Below are 13,052 nucleotides of genomic sequence, written 5' to 3'. Positions count from 1 at the left end.
GTCACTTAGGATATAAGCACTTGGGTATGTATACAGTACAGCACATAAACAGACTGCATTACTTAGAAAGCCATAACAACACGCATACAAGTCTTAACCTGGTTTTGTTTAGGATTAGGCTACTTAATTAAAAATCATGTGAATAATTTTTAACGTTGTGTAACCACTCTGTAGGATTATTCATATAATTGCTGGCCTATTTGGCTGTTTTGAAAACCTCGGAAGAGTCGTTAGCAGTAGTGTTTCTTGGGTGTGTTAGATATGTGTAATGCAGCCCAAGGCAGAAGTTGGTCTAGAATCAGATTACACAAACCTCACTGCCAACCAGAACCATAAGGGGATCACAAAACATCTGACCCAGTGTCAGTGGTTAGGGCTTATAGGGACCACTTCTAACCATGTGCCATCTGTCCCCGCTCATCTCTCAGTGGTGTACGAGGGCTGTCCCAAGGCCTTCGACCAAGGGATCTGGTGGCCCAAGACCAAGTTTGGCCGTCCTGCAGCCATGAACTGTCCCAAAGGATCTATCGGTGAGTTCCTCTGCACGCTACTCAGCTCTTATGATAGCAGGAACAGTCACAGTAACTCAGACCAATTCGTACAGATATCAAATGCTTCAAGGTATTTTATTCATAATAAAGATTTTATGGGTGGAGAATGGAGGTTATGTACTGTGGTGTCCCTTAGTTCAAGGCCTTCTGCTGTTCCTAACACCTCTTTCTGTGGAAGGAACTCATTAACACAGCACACTAACGAGGCCCTCTCATTGGTCTATCAGGGCCTTTTGAGACTTGTCTTTGGCCAATGGTGTTAGTGGAACTGTCTCTGGAGGGCAGCAGCAAACACCGGGCCTTGTGAAGAAGACTTGACAACGTCTGCTTGGAGACACATTCATAATACCGCAGAGCCGCGTGTGTGTGTGTGTGTGTGTGTGTGTGTGTGTGTGTGTGTGTGTGTGTGTGTGTGTGTGTGTGTGTGTGTGTGTGTGTGTGTGTGTGTGTGTGTGTGTGTGTGTGTGTGTGTGTGTGTGTGTGTGCGCGCGCGCGGTGGGGTGGGTCTCCTGCTCCACATAGAGACAATATGGGCAGGGCCAAGACGTAACATCGCTGACCTGCTCCCATTAAACCACAATAACCTCCCTAGTTACCTCCTTAGTTACCCTTGTCACCACGGAAACCCTTTGTTGCCCCGCTGGACTCTCTTGGGCCGTTTTTATTGGGTGACACAGCTTGGCTCACATCAACCAACGGTCCTCTGTCAGTTTTAACCGTAAACTCTTTTCTCTGTTGAACGCTTGTTTGGAATTAATGGTAATGAGTTGGCATTTAGATTGTGCTTTTATCTAATTTATTATATGAAGTAACTCCCCATTTCCACCCATGTATAGCAGCCACCTGGTGCTAAGAAGAGACGGTTTAATTATTTCTCACCCCAATATTCCTCTTCTCCTCCTTTTTGTTTTTGCTTTTCTTACTGTAAGTACCGCTATCGTTCAACGCGTTTATTTTCTCACTGTAGGAACTGCTATCCGCCACTGCAATGATGAAAAGGGCTGGCTGCCTCCTGAACTCTTCAACTGTACCACAGTCTCCTTCACCCAGCTCATGAAGATGGTGCGTATGCTCGATCTTATCCAGTTCAAGGCTATGCATCCATAGTTCACTCATACAGAGACCTATTCTAACTACAGATGTGCATATACACAGCTCTTTCATAACTTGCAAATCTCCCACTGAAAGATTATACACAATTCGGAGTCACTTACACAAATCTAGAGTTCAGTGGTGAAAGTAAGCCTGTACAGCGTCCTGGCAAAATAAATCGTGGGGGTACGCCGTACCCGGTAAAACGTGAGCCTATTACAAGTAACACAAAATGGCAAAAAACTATAGGCAATATACCACTAACATTACTGAATGTCAGCCTCATGGAAAATTTGCAAATTGCTCCAAATTGCATTGTGGTTCAACGAGAACACTTTCATTTTGCCAAAGTGGAGATGAAAGGTCAAGACGCACGAGGACAAGGCACAAATTAGTGGCTGAGACCGAGCAGTGCAGATGAGTGGCTGAGACCGAGCAGTGCAGATGAGTGGCTGAGACGAGCAGTGCAGATGAATGGCTGAGACCAAAGAGCCCGTTAATAACAGTGGACTTCCATTCAGGCTAGAAGTGTAGGCCTAATGACAATGACAGTGTAGGCCTAATGACAGATGTCTCTTTCCATTCATCAAATTGCAGGTGCACAGTGCACTGTTGGGGTTTGGATGCTGGAACTATTTTATGAAAGGAGGAACGTGTGTGGGTAGCCTACAGGAGAGCGCCTTTGTTAAGTGGTTGATTGACAATCAGATGAAAACATCACGACTGGTTGTGTTTATGCCACATTAAAAGGTATAGGCGGTACGTCCATAAGGCTAGGGGCAGCTTTCCCTAAAGTAAATGAAATTGCCAATTAAAAAGCCTAATTAGCTTATTTCTGTCTATAAATAGGCGGTGGATTGTTTTAAATCACGTGGCCTATAGTCAGAAGGGCCCACAATTGGGGAGCGCACACGGCAAATACCAAATAGATGATTGTTGAGTTGGGACTGTCAGTGAAAAGCAGAGTGACTCAGCCAGGCATATCGCAATACTTAAAAATACAATCGTGGAAAAACTGGAAAGCAAATGGCTATTGCTGTAAAGAGATGACAATGAAAAGACTCCAATCTGTCTTTTAGTTATCAAAATTCTCAACTTAATTGAGAGAACAGTAGCCTGTCTTATTGGCATTAGCGGAGAACATCAGCCATATCTTCGGTTAGTCTCTGTCTTTATCATTGCGTCAATGCCACTTTTGTTTGTTTTTGGACAAAAATGTCCTCTGGGTTAGATGCACGTCATATTGTATTTATGTCTCCCCCTTTTCATAGGCTGATTATATGGATCCCACAACATTGTTTTTATTAATCCGTTTGTCAATGTCAGTGAAGTAGACTACCCTGTTATTTTTGTCCTATTAAAAAGGTTTCCGTTAACGTCTCCAGTCATATAAAGTGTAGTAGAGTTGCATGAAATGTATCTGATAGCTCTCTAGCTCCTAGCCTAGGCCTGCTCTATGTCACTACCCGCTGCATTGAACAGTCTTTTTTGCAAACAGTGATGGAGTTATATTATTAGCCTAGATTATGACTGTCCAATAAAATCATCACATTAGGAGAAGTAGGTTGTCTTACATAAGTCTTCGAATGCGAGGATGCATGGAATGCTTTATTGGGGCTCCCGAGTGGCGCAGTGGTCTAAGACACTGCATCTCAGTACAAGAGGCATCACTGCAGTACCTGGTTCAAATCCAGGCTGCGTCACATCCGGCCCAGATTGGGCGGCGCACAATTGGCCCAGCGTCATCTGGGTTTTGCGGGGGTAGGACGTCATTGTAAATAAGAATTTGTTCTTAACTGACTTGCCTAGTTAAATAAAGGTTAAATAAAATGACAAAGGTGCATGTTTATGGTGAATATGTGCTTCCTCAAACTTGAAACCCATGCCCTGCCTATGTTAGAAGGTATTGCATGGTAAAAGTGATATGGAAAATCTTTAATTGGCCTAGGCTACTAGGACCACAGAGATCATATATGAAATGAATAGGTGCGCGTGCTTGGGTGTCCCGTATTGGTAAGAAATTAAATCTACTTTCACCACTGGTTAGGATTCATCTATTAGTACCAACCTACCACAGACAGTCCATATAGTTGTAACTGTCTCAAGTATCTGTCTGTATTCTTGACCTCCTTCTCTTCCCCTCCGTCCCTCCAGAATGAGGAGATGCATCGTAACGTGTCCAGGATGGACCGCGAGCGCGCCAAAGCGATCGTCCGCCTGCTCCACAACGCCACCAACCACACGGACAGTTACTACGGCAACGATGTGAAGACAGCGTTCCAGCTGCTGACCAGGGTCCTCCAGTACGAGAGTCATCAGACAGGCTTCGATCTCACGGCAACAAGAGATGCAGAGTTCAATGAGGTCAGAGTTTATTGTTGTTATTTGTTTGTTTTTCTTTGAGTACAGCGTTGCAAATGTGCTGACTGCAAACTGGCTAATTCCAATATTCTTATTTTTCTAAAGATTTGTTTTTGTATGCACAATATTTCTCTCAGGGACCATGCACTAGTCTGTTGTGTCAGACAGCAGGGCATTAGGTGCATTACCAGTGCATTATTCAGGATTATAAACTGGGTGGGTTCAGTTACACTGGGAAGACTGGAGGAATACTGCCCTCCTCTGGCTCTCTTCCAGTTCCACTAACAGGGGAAGCTGACCTGGCCAATGGGAACGCGGGTTGGAATTTATTTAGATGACTCATGTACTGGAGGCAGCTCTGCAGAGTGGTCGCTAGCTGGCACAGCCACACAGTCCTATAATCTGATTTTAAACATAACCTTAACCACACTGCTGACCCTAATGCCTAACCCTAACCTTAAATTAAGCCTTTTTTAGTTTTCATACATTTTTACAATATAGACAATTTTGACTTTGTGGAAACCGCTCAGTTCTGGCTGCAGGGAAAGACTCATGACAATAAACGTCAACCTGCAATATGAATTCTAATCTCCAAAAAGCTGAGCTATTTAATATCTCCACATTATATTATGGCATTTTTCTGTAAGTTGTGAATGTTTTAGGTCACCTATCTTATATAGGCCTACTTAAGCAGGTAACTTCTGCTACTCTAGAACTTAGACAGGAGTGACAGAGTTTGAGCTGTGCCCATATTCAAGGCGACTTACTGTCTGACCATCCTGCTCTGTATTGTAAACCCTTCAGAACCTGGTGAGAGCGGGCAGTGCCATCCTAGACCCTGGCACCAGAGACCAGTGGGAGCAGATCCAGCGCTCTGAGGGGGGCACCGCCCACCTGCTGCGCCACTTTGAGGATTACACCAACACCCTGGCACAGAACATGAGGAAGACCTACCTCAAACCATTCACCATCGTCACTGACAATATGAGTGAGTGAAGACACATTTACAGACCAATGAAGAGAGGATTTCTGAGAGTCTAGGAGCAGATTCCTAACTCCCTAACATAGAATTTGAACAAATATTCCATTGATAATTTGGCTCTGGGTAAACTGCAGTCAAGTTCTACTTTCATGCAGTGCAATTCTAATATATCACCCTTATCTGATAATGAGCTGGTCTTGATGTGTGGTTCTTTCTCTCTCCTTAGTCATTGTTGTTGATTACCTGGACACGTCCGTCCCTGAGCAGGCCTCATTCCCTCGCTTCCATGAGATCCAGGAGCACTACCCCAAAGACCTCACGTCCTCTGTCCATTTCCCACAGTTCAACACTAGGCCCCAGGAGGTCCACAACAAAGGTACAGTCGTCTGCTCACACTACCACTGGACTTGGAATACTGCAAACTGTACAAACACTTTTGGGCTGTAATCCATCAAAAACCTTTGGGATTTGTCAGTGACCTACCAATTAAACAGAGTGCTTGAAGTCAAGTTTAAGCAGTTATGTAACCCAGTCTCTTACCAAGACACAAAATGAATCAGCCAGGATTTGTATTCATATTTATTATGGATCCCCATTAGCTGCTGCCAAGGCAGGAACTACTCTTCCCGGGGTCCAGCAAAATTAAGGCAGTTATATACAATAAAAAAAACATAACATTACATTTCACAACACATTAAGTGTGTCCCCTCAGGCCACTACTCTACTACCACATATCTACAATACAAAATCCATGTGTACGTGTGTTTATGTTATCATGTGTGTGTATGCGTGTGTCTGTGCCTATATGTGTGTGTGTGTGTCTCTTCACAGTCCCCGCTGTTCCATAAGGTGTATTTTTATCAGTTTTTTAAATCAGTATTTTTCTGCTTGTATCAGTTACTTGATGTGGAAAAGTTCCGTGTAGTCATGGCTATACTGTATGTAGTACTGTGTGCCTCCCATAGTCTGTTCTGGACTTGGGGACTGTGAAGAGACCTCTGGTGGCATGTCTTGTGGGGTATGCATGGGTGTCTGAGCTGAGTGCCAGTAGTTCAAACAGACAGCTCGTTGCATTCAACATGTCAATACCTCTCACAAATACAAGTAGTGATGAAGTCAATTTCTCCTCTACTTTGAGCCAGGAGAGATAGACAACAATAATTGTTTCACCTCTTCCACACTCACTTTACGGAATTCAAAATTACAATGCTTGTCTTTTATAATTTGGTCAAATATGTGTAGGTTCAGAAATAGTTGTTGGCATGTCATGCCTAAGTTTGCTAATTTTACCAATGAAAAAAACATCAAAGTAGTTAGCAATATCATTGGGTTTTGTGATGAATGAGCCAGCTGATTCAATAAATGATAGAGCTGAGTTTGCCTTTTTCCCATAATTCCGTTTAAGGTGCTCCAAAGCTGTTTACTATTATTCTTTATATCGCTTATCTTTGTTTCTTGCATCAGTGGGTCCCAATCTACAATGTAGTAAGGACTTAAATAGGTGTTCCAATAGGTGTTCTCTCTCTCTCTCTCTCTCTCTCTCTCTCTCTCTCTCTCTCTCTCTCTCTCTCTCTCTCTCTCTCACTCACACTCTTACTCTCACTTTCGAGTAGTCGAGCCCAGCCCCAGCGTCAAGCCGTCTCAGACCGACGCCCCTGAAGAGGTTCACACCCTATCCAATAAGAGGCGCCGCCATGTTGAGTTCGCCGCCCCCCTGCCTGTTGCCGTGGTGATAGTGTTTAGGTCGTTGGGTCAGCTCCTCCCTGAGAGATACGACCCGGACCGTAGGAGCCTCAGGTAACCAAGGGCAACACTTTACTACATTTTACTACACTTTACTTCAATCTTTCATCAAATCTGACATAACCAGACACTGCCTTTATCAATTTCTATGTAGCTAATCTAGCCATCATAATAAAGACATAACATATCTCATAAATGACTCAAACGTGGCAACAGATATGGCAACTGTATTTGCGTTGGCACGAACCACTGTTTACTTTAGGTCTGCCTATTGCCCTGGCATACTGTGGGTGTTTGTCTCACATATCATTGCCATGCTGTCTGAGTCTGTCACTGTATTCATTTGGACCACTCAAAACGCTATATATGATAAAAACATATCATTACAAATGAAACACACACATATAAGGCAGTTTGTTTGGCAGATCATAATATTTAGCGCTGTGTGTGTATATGATAGCTGCTACACTGGTACTAGAAGGGCTCAGAAAGCACTATTTGGCTGGTTGCCAAGCGGCCACAAACAGCCGAGAATGTATATTTTGGGAACTCCCTAAAAGGAGTGTTTGCTTGAGTGCGTGCGGTCATCCGCGCGTAAACATTACTTCGAAAGTGATCAAAATGAGTGTGTCCGTTCATCCTTGCTCGTATGTATGTGTGTGTGTGTGTGTGTGTGTGTGTGTGTGTGTGTGTGTGTGTGTGTGTGTGTGTGTGTGTGTGTGTGTGTGTGTGTGTGTGTGTGTGTGCAGGCTGCCCAACCGTCCAGTGATCAACACCCCCATAGTAAGCACGTTGGTGTACAGCGAGGGTTCTCCCCTCTCCTCTCCCCTTGACCCCCCCATCACACTGGAGTACACACTATTGGAGACAGAGGAGAGGACCAAACCTGTGTGTGTGTTCTGGAATCACTCCATTGCGTGAGTACTGCACACACACGCACACACATGCGCACACACACACACCACACTCTTTACATTGTATTTATGTGTGTGTGTGTGTGTGTGTGTGTGTGTGTGTGTGTGTGTGTGTGTGTGTGTGTGTGTGTGTGTAGGATTGGTGGTACGGGGGGCTGGTCGTCTAAGGGATGTGAGCTGCTGAACAGGAACAACACACACATCAGCTGTCAGTGTGACCACATGGCCAGCTTCGCTGTGCTCATGGACATCTCCAAGAGAGAGGTAGGCTCATAGAGATATACTGTACAGAACTCTAAATAGTTGTCATTATATTGCTATGGGCAGGATACACTACAGTAGTAGTGGGGGGGAATAGTTAATGTCCTCTCACCGTTTGCTGCTACCAAGTATGATAATGATCTTTACCCCCTCTCTCTCTCTCTTTCTCACCCCTCTCCCCCTTTCTCCTCTCTTCCTCCCCTGCCCTCCCCCAGCATGGTGACGTGTTACCCCTAAAGATCGTGACCTACACCACGGTGTCAGCCTCCCTGGTAGCCCTGCTCCTCACCTTCATCCTGCTGGCTCTACTCAGGAAGCTACACTCTAACCTCCACAGCATCCACAAGAACCTGGTGGCGGCACTCTTCTTCTCCGAGCTCGTCTTCCTCATCGGCATCAACCAGACTGACAACCCAGTGAGAAACATTTAAACTATGACCCCTGACCTCTGACGAATTGACCAGACTGACAACCTGGTGAGATGAACTGAACTAAGGAAGTCAAATCGTGACCTCTAACCATGACCCTGACCTCTAACCTCTGAACTCTAACCTCTGACCCATCAACAAGACTGACAACCCAGTGACTGAAAACTAAGGAACCCCGACCTCTAAACTCCTGAAAATGACATTGACCATGCTTTAGCAGGGATAGTTTGGCATGTTTAGCATTTGTGACTATCTGGATATGAATGAAAAAGATGTTGGCTGTTTGGTAGCACTCCTGATTCTGACGCTTAAGTGTTAGAAATACACTAGTACCTCTGTTATATCTGCTTGGAGCTCAGGTGTGCTTTCCATTGTATTCACAGTTACATTTAGTTCTTTAATTATCACTCCTGAAAACGATGTGTGTTATGGAGTCCCCACATATTGTTTACAAATTGCAGGGATCACCTGGGATAACCCCAGGAATACAGCCCGGCAGCCATTTTCTCCTTGGCGTTATGGGAATTCATCGTTGTTGTTGAGCTGAGAAAAGACTCATGCTCTACTACATCATTACGGAAAGTCTGTGTCTGCCTGCACAGGTTTCTCTTTTTTTGCAATGTTTAAAACACACAAACAACCCACGCACATGATATACACAGGCACACCCCTCCCAAGTCCCCCCACATACACACTCCTCCCCAACATATACAGTATTTGTCCTATTCCTGTAACGTGGTGTATTTTCAGGTAGGTTAAGGGATAAAGCAGGGATTTCTGTTTCAGGTTCAATCCGGTTAGCGGTTTCTGGTAAATAGCTGCTATTTGTTTTCCTGCAGCCATTCAGGTACTGCTGCTGACAGGAGCTTACAGGGATCAGTTCTACCTGAGAGTTTGTCTTTGTCTGCTCGATTTTTCTAGAATATACATCTGTTGCTTCACTAATAGTGTTAGAGCTAAGGAATTTACTGTTCTGGATGGGACTAACCATTTCTCTGTTGTCGAAAAATAGATTCTCTATTTAAGGCACTCTGAGATGTCTGATACTGTGAATTCACATAGCATGTGATTCCTTTACCTGGTAAGGGCATTATAAAGGTTTGCCTATAGGCAAGTAATCTAATAGTGTATTTTGACATACATTTAAGTACATTGATGCAATTTACTCTGAAATGTATTTGCACAACACACACGCCTGTGCACACACACACACACACACACACACACACACACACACACACACACACACACACACACACACAAACAGGCTTGCTGTCCCTCCAGGCCTGTGATAATAGAGACATGCTGTTACTGGTGCCTAACTGTTTTGAGCCTCAGGGCAGTAGACCCTGTCACAGAGAGACATACAGGTCTGAGTCTGTCTCCATAGACTCTGTTACTGGTGCCTAACTGTTTTAGCCTCAGGGCAGTAGACCCTGTCACAGACAGACATACAGGTCTGTCTCCATAGACTCTGTTACTGGTGCCTAACTGTTTTAGCCTCAGGGCAGTAGACCCTGTCACAGAGAGACATACAGGTCTGAGTCTGTCTCCATAGACTCTGTTACTGGTGCCTAACTGTTTTAGCCTCAGGGCAGTAGACCCTGTCACAGAGAGACATACAGGTCTGAGTCTGTCTCCATAGACTCTGTTACTGGTGCCTAACTGTTTTAGCCTCAGGGCAGTAGACCCTGTCACAGAGAGACATACAGGTGAGTCTGTCTCCATAGACTCTGTTACTGGTGCCTAACTGTTTTAGCCTCAGGGCAGTAGACCCTGTCACAGAGAGACATACAGGGAGTCTGTCTCCATAGACTCTGTTACTGGTGCCTAACTGTTTGAGCCTCAGGGCAGTAGACCCTGTCACAGAGAGACATACAGGTCTGTCTCCATAGACTCTGTTACTGGTGCCTAACTGTTTTAGCCTCAGGGCAGTAGACCCTGTCACAGACAGACATACAGGTCTGTCTCCATAGACTCTGTTACTGGTGCCTAACTGTTTTAGCCTCAGGGCAGTAGACCCTGTCACAGACAGACATACAGGTCTGTCTCCATAGACTCTGTTACTGGTGCCTAACTGTTTTAGCCTCAGGGCAGCAGACCCTGTCACAGAGAGACATACAGGTCTGAGTCTGTCTCCATAGACTCTGTTACTGGTGCCTAACTGTTTTAGCCTCAGGGCAGTAGACCCTGTCACAGACAGACATACAGGTCTGAGTCTGTCTCCATAGACTCTGTTACTGGTGCCTAACTGTTTTAGCCTCAGGGCAGTAGACCCTGTCACAGAGAGACATACAGGTCTGTCTCCATAGACTCTGTTACTGGTGCCTAACTGTTTGAGCCTCAGGGCAGTAGACCCTGTCACAGAGAGACATACAGGTCTGAGTCTGTCTCCATAGACTCTGTTACTGGTGCCTAACTGTTTGAGCCTCAGGGCAGCAGACCCTGTCACAGACAGACATACAGGTCTGTCTCCATAGACTCTGTTACTGGTGCCTAACTGTTTGAGCCTCAGGGCAGTAGACCCTGTCACAGACAGACATACAGGTCTGAGTCTGTCTCCATAGACTCTGTTACTGGTCAAATCACATCAACTTCTTTTATATCAGAAGCTTTACAGAAACCCAGCCTAAAACCTCAAAGAGCAAGCAATGCAGAGGCAAAAGCACAGTGGCTAGGAAAAACTCCCTAGAAGGCAGGAACCTAGGAAGAAACCTAGAGAGGAACCAGGGTCTGAGGGGTGGCCAGTCCTTTTCTGGCTGTACTGGGTCGAGAGGAACCAGGATCTGAGGGGTGGCCAGTCCTCTTCTGGCTGTACGAGAGGAACCAGGATCTGAGGGGTGGCCAGTCCTCTTCTGGCTGTACTGTAGAGAGGCAGGCTGAGGGGTGGAGTTGCTCTGTCGAGAGGAACCAGGATCTGAGGGTGGCCAGTCCTCTTCTCTTACTGGGTCGAGAGGAACCAGGATCTGAGGGGTGGCCAGTCCTCTTCTGGCTGTACTGGGTAGAGAGGAACCAGGATCTGAGGGGTGGCCAGTCCTCTTCTGGCTGTACTGGATAGAGAGGAACCAGGATCTGAGGGGTGGCCAGTCCTTTTCTGGCTGTACTGGGTAGAGAGGAACCAGGATCTGAGGGGTGGCCAGTCCTCTTCTGGCTGTACTGGGTAGAGAGGAACCAGGATCTGAGGGGTGGCCAGTCCTCTTCTGGCTGTACTGGGTAGAGAGGAACCAGGATCTGAGGGGTGGCCAGTCCTCTTCTGGCTGTACTGGGTAGAGAGGAACCAGGATCTGAGGGGTGGCCAGTCCTCTTCTGGCTGTACTGTTACAACAGTAATAACGTACGACACTTACTCACTGACTCACCCTCTGTTTTTCTGAAGTTAGAAGCCTAGCCGTGTGTGCGTGTGTGTGTGTGTGTGTGTGTGTGTGTGTGTGTGTGTGTGTGTGTGTGTGTGTGTGTGTGTGTGTGTGTGTGTGTGTAAGTGCTGTGGAATGCTGTCATCAGTCACAGCCCTGAGCATCTCCTGTTAGATTGATGACCCCTGCTCTGTAGACAGTGATCTAGCTCTAGTCCTCTCCCTACCTACTGGGGGATTCCCAAGAACACTGCATTCTTCCTGGAACAAGGGATGGAGGAAGATAAAGAAAAGTAGAGAGAGAGACCCACTCAGGGCTATACACTGAGTGCACAAAACATTATGAACACCTGCTTTTTCCTTGACATAGACAGACCAGGTGAATCCAGGTGAAAGCTATGATCCCATATTGATGTCACTTGTTAAATCCACTTCAATCAGTGTAGAATGAAGGGGGGAGACAGGTTAAAGAAGGCTTTTGAGACATGGATTGTGCATGTGTGCCTTTCAGAGAGTGAATGGGCAAGACATAGCTCTTTCAGGAAGGTGTTCTCAGCGTTTTTGTACCCTCAGTGTAGTGTGGCCAGTGCTGAAGCATGGAACTTGGATTAGTGGTTCTCAGTGTGATTGAAATGGATGTCCCTGGTGACCTCTGACCTTGTCCCTCTGTGACTCTCTGTCTGTAGTTTGTGTGTACGGTGATCGCCATCCTGCTCCACTACTTCTACATGTGTACGTTTGCCTGGATGTTTGTGGAGGGCCTCCACATCTACCGCATGCTGACGGAGGTACGGAACATCAACCACGGTCACATGAGGTTCTACTACGCCATGGGCTGGGGCATACCTGCAATCATCACAGGTGAGGACACACACACACAATGTATGCACACACAGATGCACAAGCAGACAGACGGGCATGCATGCACTCACACACTTAAACTCCGTCACCCCAATCCCAGGTTAACGAACCTAGTCACACCTCTGAGTTAGAAGCCGTCTTGTCTGCGCCTCGCCTGTCTCCCCTTGAGGAACCTTTGATCCCTGTGGGAAACTTGGAGGAGAGAGAGGGAGAGAGAGAGAGAGAGAGAGAGAGAGAGAGAGAGAGAGAGAGAGAGCAGTAGGAAAAGCCAGATAATATGAGGGAGAGAGCAGAGAGAGAGGAAGTGAGCAGAAGGGAGAGGGAGAGAGAGACGTCCTGAAGTCTCTGTCCAGTAGTAGTCTCCAGTGCTAAATGTCTCCTCCTGTCCTGAAGACTTCCTCTAGGTGATTAGACCTGTGTCTGCTGATGCCAGTCGGCCCATAATGCTATCACCTTCGACCCTGGCACACTCACAAAGCCTGGGGAGAGAATTAGTCCCTAACCCAG

General features: G+C 46.1%; 1 protein-coding gene across 4 annotated transcripts in view; it reads left to right on the top strand.

Annotated features, from left to right (window-relative positions):
• Positions 1–13,052, top strand: part of celsr1a (cadherin EGF LAG seven-pass G-type receptor 1a) — a 138,554-nt gene that overhangs the window by 118,053 nt on the left and 7,449 nt on the right. For all 4 annotated transcript variants that reach the window (XM_045699674.1, XM_045699671.1, XM_045699672.1 and 1 more), the window contains 10 exons: positions 429–530; positions 1,519–1,613; positions 3,798–4,007; positions 4,809–4,992; positions 5,213–5,362; positions 6,600–6,783; positions 7,479–7,646; positions 7,781–7,907; positions 8,120–8,320; positions 12,371–12,545. In XM_045699674.1, the coding sequence (XP_045555630.1) occupies positions 429–530; positions 1,519–1,613; positions 3,798–4,007; positions 4,809–4,992; positions 5,213–5,362; positions 6,600–6,783; positions 7,479–7,646; positions 7,781–7,907; positions 8,120–8,320; positions 12,371–12,545 (1,596 nt within the window). The remainder of the gene's footprint in view (positions 1–428; positions 531–1,518; positions 1,614–3,797; positions 4,008–4,808; positions 4,993–5,212; positions 5,363–6,599; positions 6,784–7,478; positions 7,647–7,780; positions 7,908–8,119; positions 8,321–12,370; positions 12,546–13,052) is intronic.

This window comes from Salmo salar, chromosome ssa17, assembly GCF_905237065.1.
Source record: "Salmo salar chromosome ssa17, Ssal_v3.1, whole genome shotgun sequence".
Taxonomy (NCBI): Eukaryota; Metazoa; Chordata; class Actinopteri; order Salmoniformes; family Salmonidae; genus Salmo; species Salmo salar.
The sequence above is the reverse complement of the archived record's forward strand: the minus strand, read 5'-3'. Positions and strand labels throughout refer to the sequence as shown.